At 34.4% G+C, this 27,814-nt stretch overlaps 4 protein-coding genes and 1 non-coding gene across 9 annotated transcripts; 2 read left to right on the top strand and 3 right to left on the bottom strand.

Annotated features, from left to right (window-relative positions):
• Positions 1 to 1,172: 1,172 nt before the first annotated feature.
• Positions 1,173 to 6,787, bottom strand: LOC116145383 (ABC transporter C family member 10-like). The gene is made up of 11 exons (XM_031430849.1): positions 4,829 to 6,787; positions 4,263 to 4,583; positions 4,092 to 4,178; positions 3,360 to 3,947; positions 3,119 to 3,283; positions 2,729 to 3,023; positions 2,384 to 2,598; positions 1,992 to 2,297; positions 1,795 to 1,858; positions 1,472 to 1,711; positions 1,173 to 1,397 (listed from the first exon to the last, which is right to left on the bottom strand). Exons 1-11 carry the CDS (start codon positions 6,755 to 6,757, stop codon positions 1,282 to 1,284), a joined length of 4,326 nt encoding a protein of 1,441 aa, XP_031286709.1. The 5' UTR covers positions 6,758 to 6,787; the 3' UTR covers positions 1,173 to 1,281.
• Positions 6,788 to 9,486: 2,699 nt separating this feature from the next.
• LOC116145342 (V-type proton ATPase subunit E) lies at positions 9,487 to 12,943 on the bottom strand. Its single transcript, XM_031430795.1, has 6 exons — positions 12,681 to 12,943; positions 12,417 to 12,517; positions 11,689 to 11,845; positions 11,095 to 11,291; positions 10,589 to 10,688; positions 9,487 to 9,783 (listed from the first exon to the last, which is right to left on the bottom strand). Exons 1-6 carry the CDS (start codon positions 12,780 to 12,782, stop codon positions 9,748 to 9,750), a joined length of 693 nt encoding a protein of 230 aa, XP_031286655.1. The 5' UTR covers positions 12,783 to 12,943; the 3' UTR covers positions 9,487 to 9,747.
• A 1,263-nt stretch (positions 12,944 to 14,206) lies between these two features.
• Positions 14,207 to 19,446, top strand: LOC116145327 (hydroxyproline O-galactosyltransferase HPGT1-like). 4 transcript variants are annotated; one of them, XM_031430770.1, is made up of 12 exons: positions 14,207 to 14,515; positions 14,617 to 14,680; positions 14,853 to 14,902; positions 15,003 to 15,196; positions 16,251 to 16,314; positions 16,396 to 16,468; positions 16,943 to 17,066; positions 17,446 to 17,514; positions 17,640 to 17,690; positions 18,550 to 18,621; positions 18,733 to 18,845; positions 19,020 to 19,446. In XM_031430770.1, exons 1-12 carry the CDS (start codon positions 14,403 to 14,405, stop codon positions 19,128 to 19,130), a joined length of 1,098 nt encoding a protein of 365 aa, XP_031286630.1. In that variant the 5' UTR covers positions 14,207 to 14,402; the 3' UTR covers positions 19,131 to 19,446. The 4 variants fall into 4 exon arrangements, with proteins under 4 accessions (XP_031286630.1, XP_031286631.1, XP_031286632.1 ...); XM_031430771.1 differs by having other exon boundaries at positions 17,446 to 17,533; XM_031430773.1 differs by lacking the exon at positions 14,617 to 14,680 and having other exon boundaries at positions 14,387 to 14,515.
• A 1,324-nt stretch (positions 19,447 to 20,770) lies between these two features.
• LOC116145328 (putative glucose-6-phosphate 1-epimerase) lies at positions 20,771 to 23,857 on the top strand. 2 transcript variants are annotated; one of them, XM_031430775.1, is made up of 8 exons: positions 20,771 to 21,692; positions 21,848 to 21,922; positions 22,100 to 22,156; positions 22,238 to 22,401; positions 22,601 to 22,717; positions 22,872 to 22,974; positions 23,140 to 23,239; positions 23,437 to 23,857. In XM_031430775.1, the coding sequence occupies exons 1-8, from the start codon at positions 21,582 to 21,584 to the stop codon at positions 23,604 to 23,606; spliced, it is 897 nt and encodes a 298-aa protein (XP_031286635.1). In that variant the 5' UTR covers positions 20,771 to 21,581; the 3' UTR covers positions 23,607 to 23,857. The 2 variants fall into 2 exon arrangements, with proteins under 2 accessions (XP_031286635.1, XP_031286634.1); XM_031430774.1 differs by having other exon boundaries at positions 20,777 to 21,692; positions 22,583 to 22,717; positions 23,437 to 23,849.
• Positions 23,858 to 24,061: 204 nt separating this feature from the next.
• TRNAM-CAU lies at positions 24,062 to 24,133 on the bottom strand. Its single transcript has one exon. It is a non-coding gene; the product is annotated as a tRNA-Met (tRNA).
• Positions 24,134 to 27,814: the final 3,681 nt, after the last annotated feature.

The raw sequence follows: 27,814 nt of genomic DNA, 5'->3' as shown, positions 1-27,814 counted from the left end.
GCAGTTGCAATAGAATGAACAACTTGAGATTACAAGAGGATATAGAGAAGTGATCTCGAGGCCTTCAGCAAATAACTCTTTCTTCATTTGTTTATTATATCTGTTGTATGCTTGCATGTCATTGCCGGTGCTTTAGCAAATAGTTTGGTTTAACTTCCTTAATAATTTTCATCATGACCTCTGGCAATTACCATGTTTTGGATTTTGCTGAGAGTCTGTTTCTATCTGCAACATGGAAATTGGAAAAGTTAAAAGACCAATGATGGGGACGCACCCACCACCAACCAAATTGTCATTGTGCGCTGTAAGCAGTTGACCAAGCCACCATCAGACATCAGCCCTTCGACTTGAGATGAAATTTTTTCTAGATTGAACTGAAATTGAATTTGTAACATTAGACTAATCTCATTAATTGAAGGATCGATATCTAGTTTCATAGAACTTCACAGAGTCCTGGACATTTATCCCAGAGAAATGGAATAGGGAAAGAAAAAGAGTAAACGACTTTTTCCCACCCAGGGTTTGTGTTGATAGCAATTTTCCACCCAAAAAGTTTTAAAACATCACTTTTCCACCCAAACTTTATATTCCGTTAGTACTCAAAATACCCTTCACTTTCTTAGCCGAAGTTGGACGAGTTACCAGGAACCAAGATAAGAGGGGTTTTGTAGAGTGGAGACCGATTGATCGAATTGTGGTGACCAATTGAATATTCGTCACTGGAATCAGCCAGAAATCAGATAAGAATAAGAAATCCTAACTTTGTGGTGGTCGACAATTGGTGACAAATCAGGTGCCGGAATGAGAGGGGTTTCGTAGAGAGGAGACTAGAGGTTCACATGGTGATGACTGAGAGAATTTTCGCCGCATGAATCAGCTTTAGATAGTAACGGAATATAAACTTTGGGTGGAAAAGTGATATTTTAAAACTTTTTTGTGGGAAAGTGTCAATAAGCAAACCTTGGGTGAAAAAAGTCGTTTACTCAAAGAAAAATGCAATGAGTTGACATATACTACACATACATTTGTATGTGTAATATTGTTCTAATAGTAATAACAAATTAAATTTCTTGTAAATATTACTGAGGCTAATAGGGAAAATTGATAAGAACAATAATACACATGTAATAGCAATTTGTATAAAAGAAAATGAATTTATAAAAATAGTCGATACAGATATATAATCATTTTCCTATCATATAGAAACATGAGTGCTTAAAACATTATCTGCTTAAGGCTCCAAGATCAATTTTCTAGAGCTTATTACTTATTTCCCAGCAACTATAAGGCAGAATCTTTATTTGCAGCATGAGACCAGTATTCTTTAACAAGCTGCCCAAATAGTGAATGCTCCCTCTGTAATAGCTTCATTGGTTCATCATACTCCACTATTTTCCCTGTTTCAATCAAAATTCATATTTGCATTAGATGTTTTTTTCTTCAGAACAAGGCCTTGGAATGAGAAACTCACCATCACTTATTGCAAGCACCATTGTGCAGTCCATTACAGTTGGTATTCTGTGTGCCACTGTTATTACAGTGCAATTAACAAATTCTGCTCTAATGGTTTTCTGCAGAGCTGAATCTGTTGCATTGTCAATTGATGCAGTGGCTTCATCAAGCGCTAGTATTTGGCATCTCTTCAGTAAAACACGCCCCAACCCGATTAATTGTCGCTGTCCCACGCTCCAATTTGTGCCATCTTGTACAACTGCACAGAGTTGTTGATCATTACTTACAGTTCAAAATCTTAATAGCATACATAAATGATAAAACCTTGCTTATGCTTCATACCTAAGGAGTTCAGCCCCTCTTGTTTCTCTTGAATGACCTCTCGAAGATGACATTTCTCAAGCACCTTTGACAGTAATGAAATTTATTTTTGTCAGGGTTAGCAAGTTATCAACTATTAACTACACTGCCTGTCCAAAGTTGATCAAAATGTTTTTTACTGCAACCACGTAACACAAGAACAAAAGGGTATATGTTACCTCCCATATTTCTTGATCAGTGAACTGAGACAAGGGGTCTAGATTATATCGCAGAGACCCACTAAAAAGAGTTGGATCCTGAGGAATGATCCCCAAATTTGACCGGAGATCATGAAGTCCAATTGAAGTGATGTCAAGACCATCTATGATGATATTGCCCCCTGTAGGCTCTACCAGGCGAAACAATGCACTGATCAGAGTTGTCTTGCCACTACCAGTTCGACCAACAATCCCAATCTTGTGCCCTCCTTCAAATGTGCAAGTTATCCCTCGGAGGACTAGTGGAGCATTAGGCCGATATCTTATCTGCATGAAAGTGTTTCGACGTTGTCATCAACGTGAAATTTTTAGTTCTAGAATGGCGAATAATCAATTGATGTCATTTTTCGTACCTGCAGATCATTAATCTCAACTTTGCCAGTAGCAGGCCAATTTGGTGGCGGGCGATTTTCTTCTATTTCTTCAGGGGCTTCACTAGGTATATGGATGTACTGATTTAGCCTTTCAACTGAAACGATTAGGTCTGCCACAACACATTGTTCACTTGCTGAATATACGAGGAATTCATTCACTGTAAGACCAAATGATAGCGCAATTCCAATATAACCTGCCAACAGAAATTGATAAGCCTACAATATACTTGTGTTCTACAAAGCTTAAGGGTACTCTAGTGCATAGACAGAACACATTCTGTGAATTAAACCCATGCTCTTGAACTCTTAAATATTGATACAAACCAGACCCCGCATATCCCTGATGAAGCAAAGTTGTAAACAGAGCTGAGGTGGCAATAACAATTGCACTTAAGGTTTCCAGGCGTTGGATCAACCACTCTTTTGCTGTAAAGCTGTGGAAGGATGAAGTAGAATTTTTATCGATAAGGTCAAGGTTCTTGGCAAAGAATCGCTCCTCATCCTCAAAAGCTCTTATTGTCACAGCTCCTGCAATAGATTCAGCTAGATGGCTTGCAAGCAAAGAATTTCTAGTGCCATTGATTCGTATCAACTCCTTCGCCACAGCAAAGTAGTAATTCTATTTACCAAAGAATACAAGTTTCACAAGAATTATTTTGTTTGGAAAAATAATCCCAAAAAGTAGTAATGATTCTGTTTTGGTGGCAGCAGTACCTGCAAGAGAATTATCAGATATACCACGGGTATAACAACTATCAAGACTTGCCAGGAAAGAGCACACAACACTATAAAGGTGGAGATAGCAGTCATGGCTGATCCCACTGCCAAAGGAACTTTGAAACCTAGATCGAGGTCGACAATACTCAAATCCGAAGATACCTGATGAAAAGAATATAAATTTGAGTTTCCAAAAACATAATTTGTGCAAGATTGCTTCTAAATTCATAACTCTTACCCGACTGAGTATCCTTCCCACAGGTGTTGAGTCATAGAAGGCCATTGGCGCTCGGAAAAGAGAGGTCAGCAGTTTGTCGAAAATGGATTCTGATGCCTCAAGACTTAAATAAGCTACAAGGTAGGATCTTATGAGCAAAAAGATTATCATTACTACTCCAATCCCCGAGTATACAATGACCAGTTTCAAAGTTTTAGTGCTTCCTTCTTTGATGTATGCAGCTAACCACCAGCTTTGCAGTATCTGTGCTACCAAAAACATAAGGTGCGCTAAATTTGACAAAAAGAAGTACAAGAGGCCTTTATTGTGACTAAAGTAGTCTCTGTAAGGTTTAAGACCTATATCTCCTGTTTCTCTTTCTTCTTCCTTTATTAACTGATCCCCTACAGCTGCATTCGACTGTTCCTCGTAATTTATGTTCTTGATTTCTCCATCATAATGTTTATTATGTTTGGAAGGAGCAAGTTCCAGAAGAGTTTCTTCACCCATTGTATCTTTGTGTGCATTTACAAGGTTCTGGAATTCTTTACTAGTGGCTAACAACTGGTCATATTTAGCAGCATGTGTGATTTCCCCTTCATATAGTAACTGCAAACGAAGAATATTGAACATATTAATTTAGCTTCTAATTTTAAAGTCAGATTGACATTATATCTTTGAATCTCCCGTTTTCTAAAAACTGGCAAGGGAAATGAAACCCCAAAGATTGTTTATTGATCTACATTAACTGACCAAGACAGAATCAAATGCAGGAAGGAAATCAACTTGGTGGGTCACGAGCAACACAGTTTTCCCAGAAAGAGCTCCCATGACATATTCCTGTCAAAAATCTGTATAAGCTTTTACCTTGAAAAGAAACGAACAGCAGAAGTTTCATTGAATAATACTTGCGTTTTAACTTACAGTAAATACATTTTTTGCCGTTTGTGCATCAAGCGCACTGAATGGATCATCCAAAAGATAGATATCTCTATCTTGATACAATGCACGGGCAAGTTGAATACGCTGCTTCTGCCCACCACTCAAATTAACACCTCTTTCTCCTATTTGAGTAAGATCACCAAATGGAAGCATCTCGAGGTCCTTTACTAGTGAACACTTTTCAAGCACTTGATGATACCTGCAATGATCCATGGCGGTTCCGAAAAGGACATTTTCTTGTATGGTACCTGTCTGAATCCATGCTGTTTGAGATACATATGCTACCGTTCCATAAACTTTAATCTGAACAACAGAAAGAAGGAAAAACAAGAAACTTAGCCAGGCGCTCTCAAAGCACTTCATAGACCTGAACAGACTGGAGTCTAGGAATGAATTTGAAAGTTCTAATAATTTCAAAACACTATATAGTTTTAAGGCAGCAGAATGGAACCAAAATCAGCATTTCTCAAAAAGTGGATTGCATTAAATATACCATCTATATTAACATTCCTGGAGTAAAAGGCAGTGATAAGATTGATAAAACTTACATAGCCTTCTATGCTGGGAAGCTCTCCAAGAATTGCGGCCAGAAGGGTTGATTTTCCTGCACCAACTTCTCCACAAATTGCAACCTTTTCACCAGGTTTAATCTCCAAATTTATATTTCTCAGAGTTGGCTTCAAAAGATCAGATGCCCATGATAGATCAGCAGAATTTATTAAAACTGAGGGCTTGAGTTCTGTTTCATTGATAATCTGTCGAATATTTGAATTCTTCAGCTCTGGCGCCTCAAGAAAATTGGCAATTCGATCTACTGAAACCTTTGCCTCAATAAACACTCCCAAAACATCAGGAAGTGATCTGATAGGTCCCTGAATGATTCGTAGGATCGCTAGGAAGGTGAAAACATTACTAGAATTAAGAGAAATCCCCAGGAAGTAGCAAGTGACTAAGGTCGCCGCCCCTATTAATACTGATGCCGACCAGAACAACACTAGGTAGTACCCCTTTTGAAGCTGCAGTGCTGTGAGCCAATTATATTCCTCGCTTCTTAGCCTCTCTATAACATTCCTGAAGTAGGACTCCCAGGCATACAACTTCAACACCTTCATGTTCACTAAGGCCTCTGTAATGACCTTCAACCTTTGATTTTGTGCAATCATGAAGTTTGCCTGATACTTATGTTGAAGTTTGCCGATTGGAGAATTTCCAAATACCGTCAATGTTAAGACAATTATAGTTGCGATAGTTGCCAATCCCACACAGTAATAGACAATTACTAATGAAATGCAGAGTTGAAGAATTGTTGACCATATCTGATGAAACCAGTATGGAAATTCACCTACTCTATATGCATCTACTGTAACATAGTTCACTATATCACCTGAAGTGTGCTCTACTTTAGCAGCATTCGAAAGTCTTAGCTGCTTGCTATAAATAGCTGCACAAAGGGAAGACCTGACTTGGAGTCCAATCAATCTACTTTGAAAGTACCAGTGTCTTCCCGCCAGTGATTCTATGCATTTCACCAAGAAGAGTCCTAAGGCCAGTGCATAGACCTCATACCTGAAAATTGTTTCCCCTTCAGCAACAGAAATGAAAGCTTTGAGAAACAATGGGCCAGAGGATATGGTAATCACCTTGATCAATGCAAGGAACCCGGAGGATAAAATAGATTTCCAGTGGCAGGAAATTATACTCCTTATAATAGAAGGATGTTCAGATGATCTATTATTCTTCCGGTTATTCAATTCCCCTATGAGTAAGGAGTAGCAAGTTTTAGCTCGATCAGCCAAACACAATTGTGGCACATCTTTCTCCTCAAGGATTTTTTTCTTCCTCTTCAAAATTAAGGGGTTTAACCACCAAAATGTCATCTTGCTAAGCAGTCCAGCAGAAGCAAACGGTGTCACAAGGCCTTCCTCATTGTCATCTTCATTGGCACATTCACCACTAGTGTTGATGTCTTCATCTCGCAAAGGTGCATATAAAGTATGATTGTTCACATCCTGATTGTAGTTTGTATATTTGGGCCCCCAGAAGGCACAGAAAAGCAACAAGATTGCTCCTGGAAAAGATAGAATGTCCAAAACCATCTTAACTGATGTTGTTTCTTGCCGGATAGCTTCCCAAACAGATGTAATGCAGAGAAACATGGATAATAGGAAGGCAAGAATTGAACCAAGCTTCATTATGATGGTATGTCGAAGTTGTTGCAGCTTGAAGCTAACAGTAAAACTCAGCAACATCCATGTAAAGCCTTGAAATAAAACCACTAGCCACTCGTATAGAGGTAACACTGTCTTCTTTGCACCAATTTTCTCTCCAAGAATCCATAAACCCAGTCCCAACTGGACCAACCCCAGTACAACGTTGTAAATGGCTGAGGTTATTTGCACTGGAAGTAATCCATGAGAATTTAGAGAATTCTCAATCCTTTTGGAGAATAATCCAAGCATGAAGAAGATTAATATCATTAGTAAAACAAGGATATCAACAGAAATAATTGAGACATTTTTGAAACATGCAAATGACACATGAACTGAATTGAATCTTCTTTCTTCTGCATGACTGCAAGTTCCACAAAACACAGATAATAAAACCTCCAACATGTTTATGATCCCTTTCAAAATATCAAACCCCCATATTGATGGCAAGCAACATCTAAGAATTTCTGAAAATGAATCAGAGTTGCATTGATATAACATACAAGAGATAATCATATGGAACGAGTTGAAGTCAACATATAACTGCAAAAGAAATAAACTAGCCCACCTTCAAACCAGATATGTCTGTCCTGTTCTATTAAAAACCATTTTATCTACATTTAAATATTAATATGACATCAATCCCATTATATTATGTATCTATTTTATTTTAATTTAGAAATATTCTACTTTATTTAAAGTCTTCTACAGATCATGTTTGAATTACTAAAAGAAATAACAAATGTGTATTTAAATAAATATTAGTTGCATATCTACAAATTTTCTTTAAAAAATGCTTACAAGATTTTAAATAAGCTAATTTTATATCTTAGAGGAGAATTTTAATAAACTCTTTTTTAAATTTAAAATGTAATAATTTCAAAAATATTCTTATTTTATTTTGTAACTTTGAATTGATCTATTATAGGATATTAAAACCTTTTTTTGGTAAATGATATTATAAAACTCTTTTATATTTTTCTAACTAAACAATTAATAAATTTTTTACTAAAACTCTACTCTTATAAGTTTTATTCTAATAAACACTTTTTCCATAAGTTCTACTCGAAAAAGTCCCTATCAAACAACCCTTAATTTGTACAAGAAATTTATATAATATTAATTATTTTAAATGTGATATGATAATTGAGGTATCCACATTTATATAATATTAATTATTTTAAATGTGATATAATAATTGAGGTATCAGCGTTCACTGACAAGCTCGAGATCCGAGTCTGAAACTAGTCCTTAGGACTCATGGAGTAACTTACTAGCTTATGTGATCAAGATAATTGCATAATTATGATAAGTGATGGCTTCCTTTTACGATTTGAATTCAAGATCTAAGGGTCACTAACAAGCCATGCCCTTTGTTTTCCAGCCGGCCACGAGATGTGATTTATTCCACGTCTACTTTGTCCAATCTGTCCGAATATTTGGAACCCGGCTTTACCTATGACTCCGGGATTTCCTATTTTACATCGAAAAAATATATTTTGTGTGAACAAAAATGATCGATTCGGTTTAGCTCTTTGGCAGAAGTTATTTGGCAGGACCAAATATTAATCATCATAGTTCGCACAGCAATCAAATACGTAAATGCATTCCTGACAGATTCTAATTAAGAGGGCAGGTCCCATTTCTACTTTTTGCATGTTTTTAACTGTGTTCTTGTAAATGAAAACGGTCCAAAGTTTCCTTCAGAATCCAGAATTGATTTCATTTCAATCATATTTCTGCTAGCTGGATAACAAATAAGTCAAAACAATTAAGAGATGTGATATAATTTTTTATTTAATGCTGCATAATTGATCTTACCAACTATCCACTCACTCTCTCGGTTATTATAAAGTTGGCAATAAAGAAAAAATCTACTGATACTCTGCTATATTTCTCAACTTAATTTCAAGGGCCACTATGCTCTTATCNAATTAAGAGATGTGATATAATTTTTTATTTAATGCTGCATAATTGATCTTACCAACTATCCACTCACTCTCTCGGTTATTATAAAGTTGGCAATAAAGAAAAAATCTACTGATACTCTGCTATATTTCTCAACTTAATTTCAAGGGCCACTATGCTCTTGTCATATAAAGACCGGTAGATTGCCTAGATTCATTAAAATGGTTTTTTTTTTTTTTTTTAATAAATAATTTTTTACCCATTGATGTATTAAACCACTGAAAATGACTGTCATTGATGGACACTCTTTATCTATGACCTGTTGTTTCAGCTTGTTGGCTGTGTTCATCGTCGGCAATTGATATATTGGATGGCTAAATCTACTACTACATGTTTAATAACTGATTTAGCTGTCGTTTTGGTAACTTCATTCACCAATAATGAATTAATGAAACGCAGGTGTTCTTTCTAGTAAAAATAGATTTATGGCCGTGGCGACTGGCGGGTCATTGACTCATTTGACATCAGAAATGTTCAGTGTAAAGTTTACAAACCTCTGAAATCTTTTTAGGTGAGACCTTAAATACTTGAGTTCCTAGCACTAAGCAAACAACCAAATATTTTTAATATGCCATTTATTTGCCTCCCTCTGCTTTATGTATTATTATATGCTTAAATAACAGGAAGATGGGTTGCAAATCAATGTAATGGAACTGGATTTGAAGAGTCCAACTCCAACCTATCGATCTGTAAACGTCTTCTTTAGTATAAAAACATACCCATTTTGAATTGTTTTTGCTTTTCTCCTCAAAGTATTCACACTCCCCTTAAAAATTCAGAGTGCAATTTAACCTTATAACTTAGAAGACCGTCCATATTAATGATAAATGAGTTCCTTTCCAACTTGGTTCCTCCATGGTATTTATATATTATCGCACAAACTTTAAAAATAAATTTTAACTGCAATCAAGCGAAGGGATAGGGCTAGTCGGCTAGACTGGCTGTGCCATCACTGTGACAAACAAGAAAGAGCATTCCGTTTCTGTCCATTCAGTCTTTATTTCAAATACCAACTAAAATCACGCTCAAAATTCAACGGAAAAAGAAAAATAAATTAGAACAACACATTTATTTTTGTAATTTATATATATGAAAATGAGTGCCTCGCGAAACCCCACAGATATGAGCACCAAACTAAACGAACATTTCACTAATTTCTGCAAATACAGGTATGCAGAAAACCTGAAAATTGAAATTTGCCAAACATACGGAACCATAGATTCTATGGTCATGGACCAATCTTAAAGCTTCGAACATAAATTATCATAGGGGTGAAAGAATTATCCAACCCATCATGCAACAACTTGACCAAAGAGCCGCTTCCGGATCTGCAGTAACAAGTAAAAAGTTGATATAATTGACAAAGTTAGCAATCATATACGATCATTGTCAAGGCAGGATTACATAATGATAATATACATAAATTATAAAGCAACAAGTTTTTTTTATTCATAACACACCACGTAAAGTTATAGCAAATATTATTGACCTACAAACCCAACTATAATGTTTAACACCACATGATTGGCCTATCCAGAAGCCCATCAATCGGATATTTGCAAAACACTTTGCCAAGAACGAGATTATAAAATGATGAAGTACTAATACTTTTCATTAAAAAAAAAAAGTAAAGAGAGAAGCAGGAGGAGGCAAGCAACCATTCCAAAATCAAGAGAAAATTTCAAGTAACAATGTATCTTCACCCTGCCAATCATTTGGTCTGTCATCTCAGGTCAGTTTTCAATAGAAATTGGGGGAGGAGACAAGAAAAGGCAGACCATCAAGTATTGATCACATATTCTAAATCTTCAATTATCTCAAAATTACCAAATGATCCACAACCATGAAACAGTGAATAAATAAGGTGTCAGAAGCTCCTACATTTTCTAAAATCAAAATACAAGTTAACTAACTTCTCTGGTTTTATTTTGTATTTTAATACAATTATCTTATAAAAGAAACAAAGTTAATTTTCTCCTATCTTTGATAATGTTAGTTTCTTCCTTCTTATAAAAAAATAAAAAAGAAAACAAACAAACAAACTTCGTATCCCCTAAGAGATGAGTAATTACAATAAAAGCAAACAGCAAAAAAAAGATAATAAAAGTAACAGATTTCTACAACAGAAATTACCTCTGGAAGCTTTTTACGGAATACAACATCCAATCGTGCATCAAGTGTATTCTCAAAGACTATCTTCCCATCTCGAGAAGCAAGCACTACACCTCCCGAGCTGTTCAATAAGACCAACATTATTATCAGCAACCTTTTCCATCACCATTCTCTTAATAAAAGAGAAGACTGTTTAAGAAGATAAAATTAGAAAGGCTAGCTCCGGTAATTAGGACAATAATAGTTCCATAAACTGGCCAGCCATTAGTTATTAACAAAAACAGCAAAGGTTGCTTTATAATATACCAATAGTCCCCATATATAAATAAATAAATAAAATAATAATGATAATAATAAACCTTCTACTAATGCATGAAAAGTGCTAGTTTTTATGAAATTCATAAATGCTGCAAAAAATATTCTACTTATGCTATACAGGTTAGCTCAGTCAGACCAATGTTTTAGTCAACATATATAAGTAACTCAGATCTAGCTATTTCTTCAAATTTCAACCGAGAAAAATTTACCAGTGTGGACCATGGACATTATAATGGCTAGGGGCAGGTGGAAGATAGACATGAGTGTCCACTATAATCTCTGGTTGATGGACATTTGATTTTTCAGCATATTCCTCCTTCGCTGAGTGCAGAACAGATTCTACCAAATGTCGGTCATCTTCACGGCAACGAAGCAAGACTGCAGGCTCTTTCAGCCTCAGCAAACTCTGCACAGAAGAATTTAAAAGCTTGCAGTAGTTGCCACAAATAGGACTAAAAACTCAGGCCAACAATGAGACAACAGAAAAATCACCACATAAATTTATTTTCTAAATCATGTCGAAGTAATTTATCACATTTACCTTACAGACCAACTTCTTTCTGGGCATAGTACATGAATCTAAATTTAATTGAGGTGCCCTTTTATTTTTATTACATTCAATAACTTTATTGAAAGTATTTCAAGATAATATCAACTGAAAAAACCATAGACTAAAACTAGAAGATCAATACATACACATAGAACTCAATAATATCCTTGAAGAAATTAAGTCAGTAAAATCTACAAAGAGTAATTGATTGACAAAATACAAAACCAGGAAAACAAACTTGAGTTCTACTGACCTGAACAATGAGTTCCTTCAGAAGCTTTTTATATGAATGGTGATCACGACTCACATTCAGAAGCTCCTTTGCTGCTGCATCTTTCATGGAATTAACCAAGTCATCTTGAGCTTGAAGAACTTTGATTCGAGAAGCATTGAGCTGCATGGAGTATTCACTACCACAAACCAATACGAAAAATCACATTACAACACATTGGTAACTAGAATTCAAGTAATAAACAGATGACAACCAAAGTTTCTTCAAATGTTCTACCTATTCAACAAAAATAACACGAATTTTTTCAAATTGGTCACTCAGTTTTCATCAAACCATTTTCCGTATCTCCAGATTATGGATCAATTACCCAATATAACTAAATCTCACTCTTCAGCATACTAAGTAGTAAACAGCAATAAATCAAGAATTTTCCAATTTCCATTCAATTTTCCATTTTAGAAAAAGTAAAATCACTAAACAGCCCCATCCTCTGCAAAATAACCAATTTTCCAATCTCCATAATTTAAGTCGAATTTCCCACAATTCAAAATCTAACAACTAATTAAATTCAAATTCCAATATCCACCTTCTCAAGAACAATTTGCTCAAGGTTTAGCCTCACTAATTGCACAAAACAGCAATCATAATCATTAATACTCAGCCAACCAATCTAACCTTAAATGAAGCAATCAAAACCAGCAAAAACACATAAATCTAATAGCTTGAATTTCATTAAAAATATAAATTACATTTTCTTTCGAATATCGACTTGCTTCTCCTTCCGCTCATACTCTTGCCTGATCTTCTTCTTCTCTGCCTCCACCAACTGCAACTTCTCTATATTGAATTCCTACAACATTTCAAGTAACCACAAGTAATTAACTAATTAAATAAATGTATAACACAATTACAACCTAGATCAACATAATTACATAATCTAAATTCAGTATTTCTTATTAAAAACTATAACCTCTAACATTAATAGAAAATAACGGTGAACTAGATCGGCTTACTTCTTCAGCGGAAACGGAGATCTCGTTGGCTTTCTCTTCGGCTTCCTGGCGGATAAACCGCACCATCTGCTGGATCTGCTTGGAGACATCTGCGTCGTTCATTTTCGCGGATCTTCGATGTGATTGATATCAAAATCAGAGAAGAGTTTCGAGTTCCTCCGATCGTTATAGACTGTACAAGTGAAGATGAGTTTTGCTTTTATACTCTGATATAATTGGATATCAGCGAATTATGATCACGAGTCCCTTGTTTGTTTGTCCATTATTTCTTTTTATTTATTTATTTGTTTTTTTTTTTTTGGAATATCTTCCGGATCCGAACGCTTCCTTATGTTTTTGGAAATATTGTTGATCTCCCCTATAGTATTCTAAATTACATAAGTTCCTCAATATTTTTTTTAAATTATAAGAGTAGCCTACTTTATATAAATAATAACATAAATACCCATCAGTTCATTATTTTAGCGGCTTATGTGAGTATAATTTCTCTGACGAAATATAAGGGCATTATTTTTGTGAGAGTAATTTAACATGATTTCTCTCATCTAAAAGAAAAATATGATTTAAATCGGAAATTTGAAGTAATACATGATTATCATAATATCATAAAACTAATAATATTGATATTTTTAAATGTTATTATATCCCATTAAATCAACTATAAGGGTCACTTAAGAAATTAATGCAAAGATTAATCTAATAGCATATATGAAATAAGGTTTAATATTCTATATCCCTTCACATGGGTTTAATAATCTATATCTTATAAAGATGTACAACTAACCAATTATAAAGCGTGTTTATGTCATGCGCATTGGCATGACACTAACGATTGATTACCACGAGTTATTTTAGATTTAGTCATAAAATAAAATGCTACTATTGGTACCATATTTCACTTGAGTGAATCCACTATCACATGTGGATATCCTTATGCATGGGCGTTTGGTGGGATACTGAAAGACGGATCGGGTATAGATATGCTTTGATACCTAAGTTGAGTTGAAAATTTTACATTCAAAAGACTAATCCATTAGGTGGAGGAACTCTCATTTTATAAGCCCAAAACCTCCCTAATACACTTTCAATATGGGATCTGTGACGGATAGCTCATAATTTTCTCTCATATGCAATAGACTATTATGATGAAACTTCCCTTATGAAAGCCTCCAAATTTTAGTGGAGAGACATAAGTTTACAAGGAAACTTCCCTTATGAAAGCTTCCAATTTTTAGTGGAGACTAAGCGGGTAACCAACCCGGCCCAATGGGTTTTGGATCCGGATGGAACCATCAAAATGATAGCGCCCATTTCATCTTCCAAACCCTGTTTGGATTTTCTCTTATCAACTTCAATACTCGTAAATCCACTAATCCTGCTTAAATGTCATAAATGCATGATTAATGAGACGAAAATTGATAATTAATTAATTATTACCAATATTGGCTTATTCCCATTAATTAATGAAAACAATTTACACGTTAATTTAAAAGTTAACACATGTAAATGAAACCGGAAAACACTATCTCAACTAAAAACAATTTAATCGATGAGTACGATGTCTCATTCATCGACCAAACACTCATCATTTTCAGATTCAAAAATCTCAAACGCCTCTCTTCCTCTAGATCTAACGCACAAATTTACGTAGAAAAATATTCATGAGAATTGTTTAAAATTCTTTTTTTTCTCTTTCTGTGTATATAATCAAATATAGAAGAGATGCAAAGCCGGGGATCCAGTAACCGGCTATCGAACTCGGCTTTTGAGTCTCGAGTCGCAGGTCTTATGCTAGCCATGTTCGCCTCCATGGCTACAATTTACGTTGCTAGCCGGTGAGTTTTCAATTTCATATTTATATACGTTTTGTTATTTCCAAGTTCTTGGGAGTTTTAAGTTTGAAGAATGTTTGATGAGAATGTGTTTGGTTATATAGCTTGTGGCAAGATGCGGAGAATAGGGAGTATTTAGTTAAAGAGCTTGATAAGAGAATTGGTCTGGTAATATTATTTGTTGCTTTTTTATTGAAAATTTTGATGATGATTTAGTTTATATCAAATTTGTTTTAATGGGATATTGATATGTATATAACTGGACTTTGTTTGTTGAGTTGATTTATTTTTATAGAAAAAATTGATAATGTCACTGATTTTTCTTATTAATCAACTTCAGAATCAATCTGCCGTATCTGTTGATGATACACTAAGAATTATAAGCTGCAGGTAGTTTTCTTGTTATTATTATTATTATTTTTAATATTTTTGGGTCAAGTATGATGAACTGTGGTATTAAGGTTGTGGTGATGGTTCTTTTGTTTGTCAGGGAACAACGCAAAAAGTTATCAGCCCTTCAGATGGAGTTGGCTGAAGCTAGAAAGGAAGGTTTTGTTTCGAATCACTTGCCTCAGAAAGAGGACAAAAATTCTAAGAAAAGGCTTTTGGCTGTTATAGGAATAATCACAACATTTGGCCGCAAGAAAAATAGAGATGCAATTCGAAAGGCATGGATGCCAACTGGTAACTTTCCTTGTTTCTTCGCAGTTTCTTTGTTAGAATATTTTTGTAAACTATTATCTTTATTTTGGACTTTAATTGTTTATTTGTTCTAATTTTTGGCTTTGTATTTTGAATTTTGGAAAAATACCTTTCTCGGCTTCTAGAAACCACTTTTTGGTTATGAGGTTTTAGAATAAATTTTAAGTATTATATAGTCTGTTCATCCTTTCTAATGAATAGACACCAGTTATACTTGCACTTTGATAGAAACCTGGCCTACCTCTGTCACGCTCAACTCACAGACACTTCCCAGATTATTTCAATTCTGCTGGTTATCAACCCAGAATTTTCAGTCAACCAATTCTAATCAAAATACTACTCTCAGTGGAACACAACAATGCTGGACAGATTTGATAATTGTACTCAATGACAGATCAAATTAAATTCTATTAAGATAACAATTCTTTACAACTCAAATAAAGCAATAATCAATTAAACCAGAAAAGCAGCTCATCCAGGATGATTCTGCCAACAATAAGAACCCACTGGACTTCGAGAGCCAGGATCTCGCCAAATCCCTTCCCTCTACAAAATTCCCTCCTCCACAGATCCTTCCCACTGCCTTTTATTCTTCGTGCTCTATTGTTGTAACTGAATTCAGCTCCCCAACCACTCAGCATTTGCCACTTGTCACTTTCCCATAAACCCAAAACCACCCTCCATCACGCTCAAAGCCTGACCTGAGTCCCTCAATCCTCTGTTTGCGCCCTTATTTTTCCTCCTATATACCAAGGTATTGTTAGTCTCATCACACTTTCACTTTCTTCGTTGTCATACCTTTCCTGTTTAAGCTTGTGAGGTACACTTTTATTACATGTAAGTTGTCCATTGATTTATGTTTAGACTGAAACGATGGATTCTTTTCTGGTATAGTGGCATTGCTTGTTATCTGAATGATTATTCAATGGAATTTCAAATTGTTCATAAATTCATAAGTTCCCCAAGTATCTTGCTACCATAAATGTCAACTTAATTGCTTTAAGTACTAGTTAATCTAGAGATGCTATATGTGCAGGTGCAACTTTAAGAAAACTGGAGGTTGAAAAGGGTATAATTGTGCGATTTGTTGTCGGAAGAAGGTCTCTCTTTTTGTGATTTTTATCTACACTAGAAAAAAAAATTGTTTTCTGTTAAGTTAAAATTATACATACATGTTGCAGTGCAAATCGTGGAAACGTTTCAGACAGGGAGATTGACGATGAAAATAGGCAGAACAACGACTTCATTGTTCTTGTATGTCAACTGGTTAATTGAAGTTATTTCAAGATTATTTACTGGGGTTTAAACTTTTGATAAATCCTCATGCTGGATCATTGAAGTAGCTTCACATTTTCCTAAGTGAAAATGTAGTTTCTTTGATACTTTGCTTGTAAGAGGTATCTTTTACATTAAACTGTTGATACTTTTGAGCTTGTGCCTATAAGAACCAAAAACCTATGAACCAGACTAACTCGCAATAGCATTTAAGCCATGTCAGCCCTTTACCCTTTTTCTCATTTCTATGTTTGTGCAGCATATGTGTGCATATCCATAAACATATATGGCTTCCATACTCTCTCTTTTTCTAGTCTGCTAATGACCCCCAATTAACATTTTTAAATATTCTGGTAATTATCTCATTTATTGAAAGAGTATTTAATATGCTTTAGCGTGCAAATTTGAACGAGTGAAAATTAACATGGCATTTTCTTTCTTTCTTTTGTGCAGGATGGTCAGGTGGAGACACCTGAGGAGCGTTCAAGGAAGATAAAATCTTTCTTTGTGCATGCTGTGGAGAACTGGGATGCTGAGTTTTATGCTAAAGTCAATGATGATGTTTATGTTAATATTGGTATGTAGTCCTTAATCATTTCATCACATAATGAACAAGGTTATGCTTTCCTGTGAACATATTTATCTGAAGCCGTTGATTGAAACTCTAGGTTGCTCCTCTTTTCATCACGTGGAAATTATTTTTTGATAAGAAACTATAAACTTTGGTTTGAAGTAAAAAGATAGATCTATACTATTGTGGACCAAGTATCCACAAAGAATAAAAAAACCAAGGAAAGGGAAACAAGTCTATACATACTGGATATATTTTGAAAGGCCAAAAGGAAAAGAAATGAAAAATGAATGCTATTTTTTAAAAATGGGGAAATTGTGTGAAACTCAACAAGCTGTTTGCTTTCCTTACTGTTCATATAGATTCTTCTTCATTTGTCATACAGATGCCCTGGGAGCCATGCTTTCTCTGCATTTGGGTGAACCTCGTGTTTATATTGGATGCATGAAATCAGGCAAAGTATTCTCTGAGCCGTGAGTTCCTCAAAATGTCACAATTTGCTATTAGTTGTTTCAGAAATGAAGTGGTAGTTTTTAATTTTAGTGTTATTTATACTACTGATGTTATCTATGTTTGTAGGACCAACCAATGGTATGAACCAGACTGGTGGAAATTTGGTGATGGAAAAGGGTATGTAAACATAATACGGTTTAATAGTTTATGCTGCTCCTTTTAGTGTGATAGTTCTGTTGTATTAAGGCTTTCAATTTGAGATGAGAGTGACTTGCTTGTGAATCTTTAAGGCGACAATTCTAGTTGTCTGTATGCTTCTGCATATTTATTGCTGGTAGTTGTTTGGTTCATCTTAAAAAAAATTAATACTGTTCTCATCTAATTGAAGTATGCTTCATCGTCTTATTTTGTAAAGTACCTTGATATTTCTTGGAGATTTAAATTTTGTGAAATATTTTAAGCATAAGAAAATTTATTCTAGGAAAAATTAGGGATCATAATGAAGCGGTATTTGGAATAGACAAGAGTTGGCACTCTGACACTCATGAATGTTTGTTGGGACAGATGAAGTGAGGAAAATATTTGTTGTGCATCATTTGCCTTTAAGAATAGCTCTTTTAAGAGTCATCCTAGGTGGTGACATTCAGTGTGTTCATATCGATGACTTTAAATTTTGGTTCATTGCTGATAGGGAAGCATTGGGCATGGCTGGTTGTAAAATTTAAGGGGTATTTTTGTCATTCAGGAAATTGCTCTGTTATGGTATATGATTATCACTGCAATCCAACTTAGGAATTACTCTGTTGAAGTAACATAAAGGACATATTATTAACCACTGAAACTTATGAATTTGCTGTGCGGAGATCTTGTGTTCCATGGATAACAAAATATTAACAGGAGTGTCGCACTGTTGTTAGATGCATTATTAATCTACATGCATCACTTGAAATGGCAATTATGTGACTACTTGTTCTTGAAATTTTGCAATTTCATATGCATTTTATATCGATCACATAACATGTTCTTGATGGTTTAGATACTTTCGACATGCTGCAAGTGACATGTTTGCCTTTTCACGAGCTTTGGGACAGTTTATTTCAATTAACAGGTGCAATTTACTCCACTTTTTGATACTGTCTCTATATCGGTATTATATGCTACTCAGAAACACAGACATGATAGGCTAGACCACATTGACCATCCAATCTTGGTGTTGCAGATCTCTTCTTCAAACATATGCACATGATGATATCAGTGCTGGATCATGGTTTATTGGGCTTGACGTGTCATATGTTAATGACTGGAAGTTTTGCTGCTATGCCCGGTCACCAGGTTTATCTCTATTTCCACATACATATGCACATCCATAAAGACACCGACACACATATTATGCACAAGATGCATTGATTTTCAAAGGAAGACAAACGGTCTCTTTCAAGTAGAATAAATGCCAAAAAATTAACAAGCTTTATGTAAAAAGTACTTTTAACGTTTTTAATATTCCAGGAGCCATATGTGCAGCTGTGTGATCTGCCTTGCCAATTAACTTGTAACATAGCTGGTATATTTACCGAGGCCATTCTTTTGTCCGTTATGTTGAATGCCTGTTTGCGATGAAATGAAGAATACAGCATCGACACCTGCCAAAAGTCTATTTCAGGTACAAGCTTGGATTTTTTATTTAAGAGAATTTTGTGAGAAAAAATACCCGTACACTATAGGATTCCACCGAAAGCTCCAGAATCAGGTAACATAGATGCAATCCTTGTAAAGTTTGAAAGAATTCACACAAGGTGTATTGTAATGGCTCTGTATTCCAACTTGATTCTCATTAAATTTATTGAAGAGTTTTGCTTGGTGATAGAAGAGTCTGATAAGTTACTGTCAACCATTGTAAATGACAAAGCTTAACAAAAGTTTGTTTGATTTTTCACGTGATGTGCAAGAAACGTTTGTACTTTTGTGCACCTCACTTCGCTTGCTTTGCAAACAGATGAATGTCGTGGCAGCACAAAAAGCTATTAATATTTCAAAGGTCTGGTACTTTTTTGTCGTCTAATTTCTTAGTACTCCCATGTGGACTTTGTTGCGTTTCTAAATTAAATGCCTTTTGAATTTTACCAATGGAGCTTTTTCTATGGCTGGTATTTTCTCTCCAATAAGATTTTATCTTTGAATGTGAGGTAGCGGTGAATATGAAAAGTACTCCTTGAAGCAAATTCCAAGTAGAAATAATCTAAAAGCTTTTAGTATTACATTTGTTTCTCATCTTTTAAAAGGTTAGGTCAAAACTTGATTGAATATTTTATAAAATACTTTTTCTTTTACATCTTTAAAGGATGTTTATAATCTGCCCACCTTTGGAATATATGTTAGGTGAATTCATGGACATCGCCTTTTTGTGAGCCAAAGTTTCTGCCGTGGGCCAAACAATGACTGCTGAAGGGGGCATTTTTTCAACAACTAGATACATGCATATGGCCCTAAGTTCTGCATTGAACCTTGTGCTTACATGCATGCCTTCGTACTGTGTTGACTAAGAAAGGAATCATCCTCAATTAGATAACATTGACTCCTCAGTTTTGATTTTCCTTTTAAGTTCTTTTTGAAGTTTAATTTGTGGCAACAGAAAGCAGAAAATATCATCTGGGTTTGTAACCTGTGGTCCTTAATTTCGGCATCCTTAAAACTTGGCTTAAATAAAGTCAAGAATAATCAAACAAAACGATAGAGATGATGGCAATCTTTTCAACTTGCGTAAACTAAGAGATTGAGACAAGCTAATGGAACAAGTTCGTGAACTTAGCATTGGGGTTAGAAAATATGCACGCTACTATCAGAGAAAAAAACAAACATCGCATGCTGGCCTATGATCATCATCATAGAAATACATATTATAGGCGCCGCCTGAGCAAAATTGACGCATGGATTTGGTTTTATCGAAGAAAACTTCCAAAATTTGAAGTTACATCGCAAATGCGGAATCTTCTGGCACCAAAACTTTGTATTTTTTATTTATTTTTCAAAGGGTAGTTAATTCAGTTAATCATGGTCGCATGTTCAGACTGGAGTCTACATCAGGTGATGAAGCCACCGCACCTCCACTTTCAACGCAGAGTGTTTTTTTTTTCTTTTTTGTTAAAAATATTTTAATAATTTCGTACAGAAAAGAAATACCAAAAAATTATCAGTCAAATCACCTTCTTAGATATACATGAGGATGATATTATAATGATCTCTTCAAAATCTGACCTTTCAATTGTTTCTTTATTTTTGGGATAAAGGCGGACCAGATATTGGATGAGTCTTTATTCAGAAACATTTTCTTGACCTTTCAAACTTTTAGTTAAGAAGTTGCTGCCTTAGAATTCTTCTTCCCATTTGGTAGACATATTCACATAACGGCTTTGGTCATAATTGTCTTTGTTTGAAACAGGGCAGTTGAAGGAATTTGAGTGCGAATTAGCCACTGTTAGGCTTATTGGAGCCACTGTTGGCCTTATTGGAACCGCTGTTTGGTTTCTAGCTTTGACATTGAAAGAGGTTTTGTCTATCTGGGTAATTATTATTGTCGGTCATCTTCGTTCTCTATTTTTCTGTTGCTTTGATAGATATTGATAATGTTTGAAAGTGAGTTCTGGGTAGTTTGCAAAGGAAATCAATATTACCAAGATCGAGTCTTTGAGGAGACTTGTGCGTTGCTGGCAGTTTTGGCGGTGAAGAAAGACTTAAAGTAGTTGGAATTTCAGTTTCATTTCACGACAATATTGGTGTGTCACAAGAAAAGTGTTGGGGCAAGTTCAGTTTTCTCAACTGCTCAAGTGATTACAAAGCCCTCTTTTTAATATTTCAAGCTCACAAATTCAGGCCAAAACATTTCCCACCTGATGTAAACAGAATTCGATCACAAAAACTCTTGTACTACTCAGTAGATCCAACCAATCCCCAGGTCATTTCTTTTTGGAGTTCCAAAGTTTGCTTCAATCATTGTGTTTTGGATTGAGAAGGAGGGCGAGAGAGTTCTGTCTTGTTTGTTTCCTCTTATATTGTCCTTATTATATTTTCACTATGAATCATTCTGGGGCAGCCAATGATCAGAGACCAGCAGTTGAAGTTACCAAGGATAGAAATGGAATCGGTCAGGTTGTGCTTCGGAACCCTCGAGGGGCTTCTGCAACGGTCAGAATCTTTTTCCTCTTTAGTTTTTACTCATTTTAATCTTGTAATCTTTCCAACTCATTCGGTTATAAAATTCTGACTGCCAATTGCTGCTTTGGCTAGCTTAGAAAAATACATCTTCTGATTCATAAGTTGATGCTGTGACATCTTTCCAGATTAGCTTACATGGAGGACAGGTGCTCTCATGGAGAACCGACAGGGGAGAAGAGTTGTTATTCACAAGTACTAAGGTAAACTTCTGAATTTTCTATTTTCCATTTCATTGTAACTTAATTTGTAGTATAGGTATTCCAGGTGGGTGATATTTTACTATTGTGTCAAAGCATGATATATCTTATAAATCCTATAAACATTAACTGATTTTCCAATTTCTTGTCTCTTCTGTCTATGAATTCTATTAAATCCAGGCAATCTTCAAGCCGCCACATGCAGTGCGAGGAGGAATACCCATATGCTTTCCACAGGTATTTTGATGCTCAAATGTATTAGTTTTGTCATAGTCTTGACATGCCTAATTTGTGAGTTTGCTCTCCAATATGTGTTAGTTTGGGAACCGAGGATCACTAGAGCAACATGGGTTTGCCAGGAACAAGATTTGGGTCATTGATGACAATCCACCACCTTTGCATCCCAGTGATTCCCTTGGAAAGACGTATGTTGATCTGCTGCTTAAGTCATCTGAAGAAGATTTGAAGACCTGGCCACACAGGTAGATCTAACTATATAGCTACAAACCATTATGCGCCTGCAAATTAATTGAGTACATCTCAAAGATGCTAACCTGCATAATGTTGAACAGTAGAGCCTGGACCAATTGCTCACCAAAATTATTTGACTAATTATTCTGTCAAGTTGTACTTAATTGTAATGACTGGATTTGTCCTTCACAGTTTAGAGTTTCGTCTTAGGGTGTCATTGGCAGCCGATGGGTATCTTACAATGATTTCACGCATCAGGAATATCAATTGCAAGCCATTTAGTTTCTCAATTGCCTACCATACATATTTCTCCATCTCTGATATCAGGTATATATGAATATTCATAGTGGTAATATGATTGATTCTACTTTTAAGCATCTATTTTGAAAGCTATTGTTAGGGATGGAAATGCTGCTAAAGCTTCAGTAAACCTTGTATAATGATGATCAGCACTAATAAAGCATATTATTTGTTCTAACAGTGAAGTGCGGATAGAAGGGCTGGAGACTCTTGACTATCTTGATAACTTATGTCAAAAGGAACGTTTCACCGAACAGGGAGATGCCTTAACATTTGAATCTGAGGTAATATTTAAAAGCTTATTAGAAAGGAACCTTCTGGTGATAAAATAGGAAAAGGAACTTCTATATGCAACCACATTATATAGATCTCATAGATGTGCATGACTATATTTCATCAGTGCTGCTGCAGAAAGTTCTCACTTTTTTAGATGCTTTCCAATTTTGCAGGTTGATCGGGTTTATCTTAATTCGAAAGATGTGATTGCAATATTTGATCATGAAAGAAAACGGACATTTACTATACGCAAAGAAGGACTCCCAGATGTCGGTAAGCTTTTCTCTACTCATGTTGAAGCCAAACTATATTGGTAGTCTTTAATAGCTTATAGTACCCACCAAAGAAAAGCATATCTGCATATGACATTCTATCAATTTAGGTAATACTAAACCTCACTTATTATCCCACCCCAACCCAAAATTGGAAAGCATGACAAACGTTGACTTCATTCTTTGGATTTTACTCAGTGGTATGGAATCCATGGGAGAAGAAATCAAAATCCATGGTGGATTTTGGAGATGAAGAATTCAAACAGATGCTTTGCGCTGATGGGGCAGCAATTGAAAAACCAATCACTTTGAAGCCAGGTGAAGAATGGACAGGGCGGTTGGAACTTTCTGTAGTCCCTTCAAGTTGATCCTATTGCAAGTTCTTTGAAGATTAAACAGAAATGATACGAATAAATTACTCGAAATCTTGCATTGATGTTGGTATAATTTTCAGTATTTGTGATGAAGAAACAAATAAGGGACCGTTCTTAATCTGATAAATTACTGTCATGATGACAAAAATGATAGTTCCTGTAAGGGAAGTGGAGATATCTGTTTTATTGTATCTCCTTTGTAGCAATAACTTCAAATGTATAAAATCGTATATGGATTGTTAGACTTCTATTCATCAATGATAAAAGTAATTGCACATGTTGAAGCAGGACCTGTTCTCTTTTTTCAGTAAATCCTTTTTAATAACTGATAGGTCTAACTCATTATATACTATAGAAGAGGAATCTCATATTCCTCAGACTATAGTCAACAAATCATGCAGAACTCCAAAAAAAAAAAAAAAATAATGGATGGGCAGAAGCTACTCTTTTATCAGAGCCAGGTTTCGATCCTGGGACCTGTGGGTTATGGGCCCACCACGCTTCCGCTGCGCCACTCTGATTTGTTATTTACTTCTGCAATACAAATATATATAAATCTTACACCACCAATTTGCCGAAAGGCACGATTTCTGTAAAGGTTAAATGGTTAATTAGCAGTATATAATCCAATTTATAATCATCACATGCAGAACATAATTATCATTAGTTGTTGAGTTAAATAATGAAACTACTATTAAATTAATTAAATTGATTCTTTCATTATTAACTTGGTAATAAAATAATAACAAGATGTAAATTTTATGTCACAATCACAATTTGAACGAATCTCTTCCTTGACCACCCCAAAATTTGTTTTGGAAGTCAAACAATTACAAACCTGTACACCAAATTAACTAGATTAGCTCTTGACTCTCGCGTTGTAGTTGAATAACAAATCATTTAGCTACTGAGGTTAGCTATACCTATAAGTCTTGTGTTTAAGTCTCATGAGAGGCAATTACAAAGAAAATTATATTCCAAAAATACAACATAATAGATCCAAAATTGACCAAATGTTGAAGATAATGAGGTCCATGTCAATGCTATATCAATATTCCCCATCTAAAATGGAAGAGACTAAATTTGATAATTCAAATGACAATAATAGTTGTTGAACTAATGATAATACCTCTATTGAACAAACAAATTTCATCAGTCACCTACATTCAAGTACTTGCAACACTTTGATAAGGTTTTAAGAAAAACCACCAAAGGAAATTACGTGTACAAAAACTGGACATGGGTTTTTTGACACTTGTCATAATATCAGCTAATGGCCTCCCTTCCATTAGCTACTACTTGTCCATATCTTTTCAATCTTCGACCAATCTTCTTAGACAGCAAGGTCCACTGCCTTTAAGTCAATTTTGTATAGAGCCATCAAAGTGAAAATGTTAGTTAAAAGTTGGTTGAGCATGATTTGGACTTTGCATTATAGCTTTGAGGCTTAGAATTTATAAAATATTCATCGACCTTAAATTAAGTGATCAAATCTCCTTTAATTCGAGGATTGAATATTCTCATGAATATGACTAAAGATCATTATTTTCCCATTTTTCGAAAACCAGAAGTTTCAAAATAAAGTGGGGAACTTCTGGATTTTGAAGAGGTTTCAATTTTGAATTAGGGTTTGCAAAGTAGGGTGAGATGTGAGAAAGGTTTGGATGATAGAAAAGAAAAGAAAAACATAAGCTGTTACATATAATGTCTGTATTTGTATTGCAAAAGGTGACAACAGGAGAGGACAAAAGGTTGTTATGCTAGCATATCCAATCCAACGGCCTAACTCTCTTACTGAAATTTCAAACCCCAGAGTCAACGGCCGCAGATAGCCCATCACTAGTAGATTCCTGACCTGGGAAAACAAAACCAATCCCCACCACTGTTTTATAGGCAATTTAGAGGTGTTCAGAAGCAGTTAACCGATTTTTCGGTTTTGAAAAATTTTTGAACCAAAATCAAACCAGTTTAAAGGAAAAACCGATTTTTCGGTTAACCAAAAAACTAGTTAACCACTTTAAAAAAAGCGGTTAATTAGTTTTGAACCGGTTTTTCCTTTTTTTTTTTATAAAACTTATTCTTTTTAATTTTTTCCTAAATTAAATTGTTAATATAAACAATACATAGCTAAATAAAAATTAAATATTCATACATATCCATTGACCACTACTAACAATACATTAAAAATTGATACAAATAAAAGTCCGAAATGAAATTATTTTTTTATTTAATATATATATATATATATATATAACCGGTTCAAAAAACCGGTTTCGGTTAACCGTTTTTTATTTTTTCCCAAATCGAAAATTCGGTTTTTTGAATTTTTCGAACCGTAACCGAATCATTTTTTCGGTTAACTGGTTTTCCAGTTCGGTTCGGTTTTTGCATTTTTTTGAATACCTCTAGTAGGCATCGTAAAGTAACAACCGAATAGAATGAAAGCGATCCAAAAAAGCCCACTTCCATAACTATAAACTATGAGCCCATGTTCAATTTTGCACGAGAAAAGCAAACAATTGTGAGAACGGTGATTAGTAAGGTGCAAAATTCATTTGGAGACATCAGAGTCTTGGATGACTATTAGGAACAAGAAGCAAAGTAATGTGGCATCTGATATACCCTAATAGTAATGTTGGTATCTCTTTCCACTTTCTCGCCAGTTTGCACTTTTATCACATACACCCCTGTTCAATATGTGTTTTATCGATGGAAACACAATCTTTAGTGGTCTATTTGGAATATTACTATAACTGCCATATGACACGGTCAAGTCCAGTCTTTTTGCTCTCTCTCTCTGTCTCTCTCGTCTTAAATTTCTTCTAAATTTTTCTTCCAATTTGGGCCTGACTGAAATATAGGAAGACACAAGACCCACAAATGCAAAGCAGCTTTTTGGGCCTCAATTATAAGGGCCCAAACCCAAGCCTATCCTGAAACCCTTATAAATCCGAAATTCTTTCTTCGAAATCAAGCCAAATCTAGGGGTGAGCGGTTTCGGGTACCCTGCATTTTTCAATGGAACCGAAACCAGAATCATACAGTGCAGATTCCTAAAAAAAGGAACCGAAACCGGAACCGCACAATACAGTACAGGTTCTTAAATTCAAGGAACCGGAATCTAAAATGCAGGTTCCGGTTCCTTTCTCAGGTATCTTATAAAAAATCAATTACCCTCTATTAGTTTAAAAATGACAAAAAATCCTTAAAAGTTTACAAATACACCCCTAACAAATTTTGATTACTCATTCATTGTATCCAATGTGACTCATAAATCCTCTAATCTCTAGGCAACACTTGAATTCAATCAATTCATCACAATTCACATAAAATTCGTCAATCAAAACCAAAACACAAACAATTAATTAAACAATCATACTATAAATCTATAATTTAATATTATAATTAATTAAATTTCTAATCATTTAATTAAGTATTGTACTAATGTTTATAATGAAATATTATAATTAATTAAGTACTCATACTATAAATCTATAATGTAATATTATAACTAATTAATTTTTTAATCATTAATTAAGCAGTGTACTAATATAGTAAATTACTAATGTTTATAATATAATGTCATAATTAATTAAGTAATCATTTTATTATGTAATGTTATAATTAATTGTGTGATCATACTATAATGTAATGTTATAATGAATTAAGTAATCATACTATACATCTTTAATGTAATATTATAATTAATTAAATTTTCAATTATTTAATTAAGTATTTTACTAATATTTTAAATTATTAATGTTTATAATTAGTTAAATAATCATTTCATTATGTAATGGTTATAATTAATTATGTGATCATACTATAATGTAATGTTATAATGAATTAAGTAATCATACTATACATCTTTAATGTAATATTATAATTAATTAAATTTTCAATTATTTAATTAAGTATTTTACTAATATTTATAATGGAATGTTATAATTAATTAAGTAATCATTTGTTTATAATGTAATGTTATAATTAATTAAATTTCTAATCATTTAATTAAATATCGTACTAATGTAGTAAATTATTAATGTTTATAATTAGTTAAATAATCATTTCATTATGTAATGGTTATAATTAATTATGTGATCATACTATAATGTAATATTATAATGAATTAATTAATCATACTGTTGTGCGGTCAATCTGGAGAGGATAATTCCCTATTAGGAGAGAAGACATTTAGATTA

This window comes from Pistacia vera, unplaced genomic scaffold (genome assembly GCF_008641045.1).
Source record: "Pistacia vera cultivar Batoury unplaced genomic scaffold, PisVer_v2 Contig461, whole genome shotgun sequence".
Classification (NCBI taxonomy): Eukaryota; Viridiplantae; Streptophyta; class Magnoliopsida; order Sapindales; family Anacardiaceae; genus Pistacia; species Pistacia vera.
This window is presented reverse-complemented; position numbering and strand designations above follow the sequence as displayed.

Coding starts and splice junctions, on each gene's coding strand:
- LOC116145328 (XM_031430774.1), top strand. CDS start 21,582: ATGAATCATTCTGGGGCAGCCAATGATCAGAGACCAGCAGTTGAAGTT. Junction 22,157..22,237: donor TACCCATATGCTTTCCACAG/GTATTTTGATGC, acceptor AATATGTGTTAG/TTTGGGAACCGAGGATCACT. Junction 22,402..22,582: donor TTGAAGACCTGGCCACACAG/GTAGATCTAACT, acceptor TGTCCTTCACAG/TTTAGAGTTTCGTCTTAGGG.
- LOC116145383 (XM_031430849.1), bottom strand. CDS start 6,757: ATGATATTAATCTTCTTCATGCTTGGATTATTCTCCAAAAGGATTGAG. Junction 2,599..2,728: donor TCAGGGATATGCGGGGTCTG/GTTTGTATCAAT, acceptor TTCTGTTGGCAG/GTTATATTGGAATTGCGCTA. Junction 2,298..2,383: donor TTGAGATTAATGATCTGCAG/GTACGAAAAATG, acceptor ACTTTCATGCAG/ATAAGATATCGGCCTAATGC.
- LOC116145327 (XM_031430770.1), top strand. CDS start 14,403: ATGCAAAGCCGGGGATCCAGTAACCGGCTATCGAACTCGGCTTTTGAG. Junction 17,067..17,445: donor TGATGTTTATGTTAATATTG/GTATGTAGTCCT, acceptor TTTGTCATACAG/ATGCCCTGGGAGCCATGCTT. Junction 17,691..18,549: donor AAATTTGGTGATGGAAAAGG/GTATGTAAACAT, acceptor TTGATGGTTTAG/ATACTTTCGACATGCTGCAA.
- LOC116145342 (XM_031430795.1), bottom strand. CDS start 12,782: ATGAACGACGCAGATGTCTCCAAGCAGATCCAGCAGATGGTGCGGTTT. Junction 11,292..11,688: donor TGAAGGAACTCATTGTTCAG/GTCAGTAGAACT, acceptor TCTTCTGTGCAG/AGTTTGCTGAGGCTGAAAGA. Junction 9,784..10,588: donor TCCGTAAAAAGCTTCCAGAG/GTAATTTCTGTT, acceptor TTGTTACTGCAG/ATCCGGAAGCGGCTCTTTGG.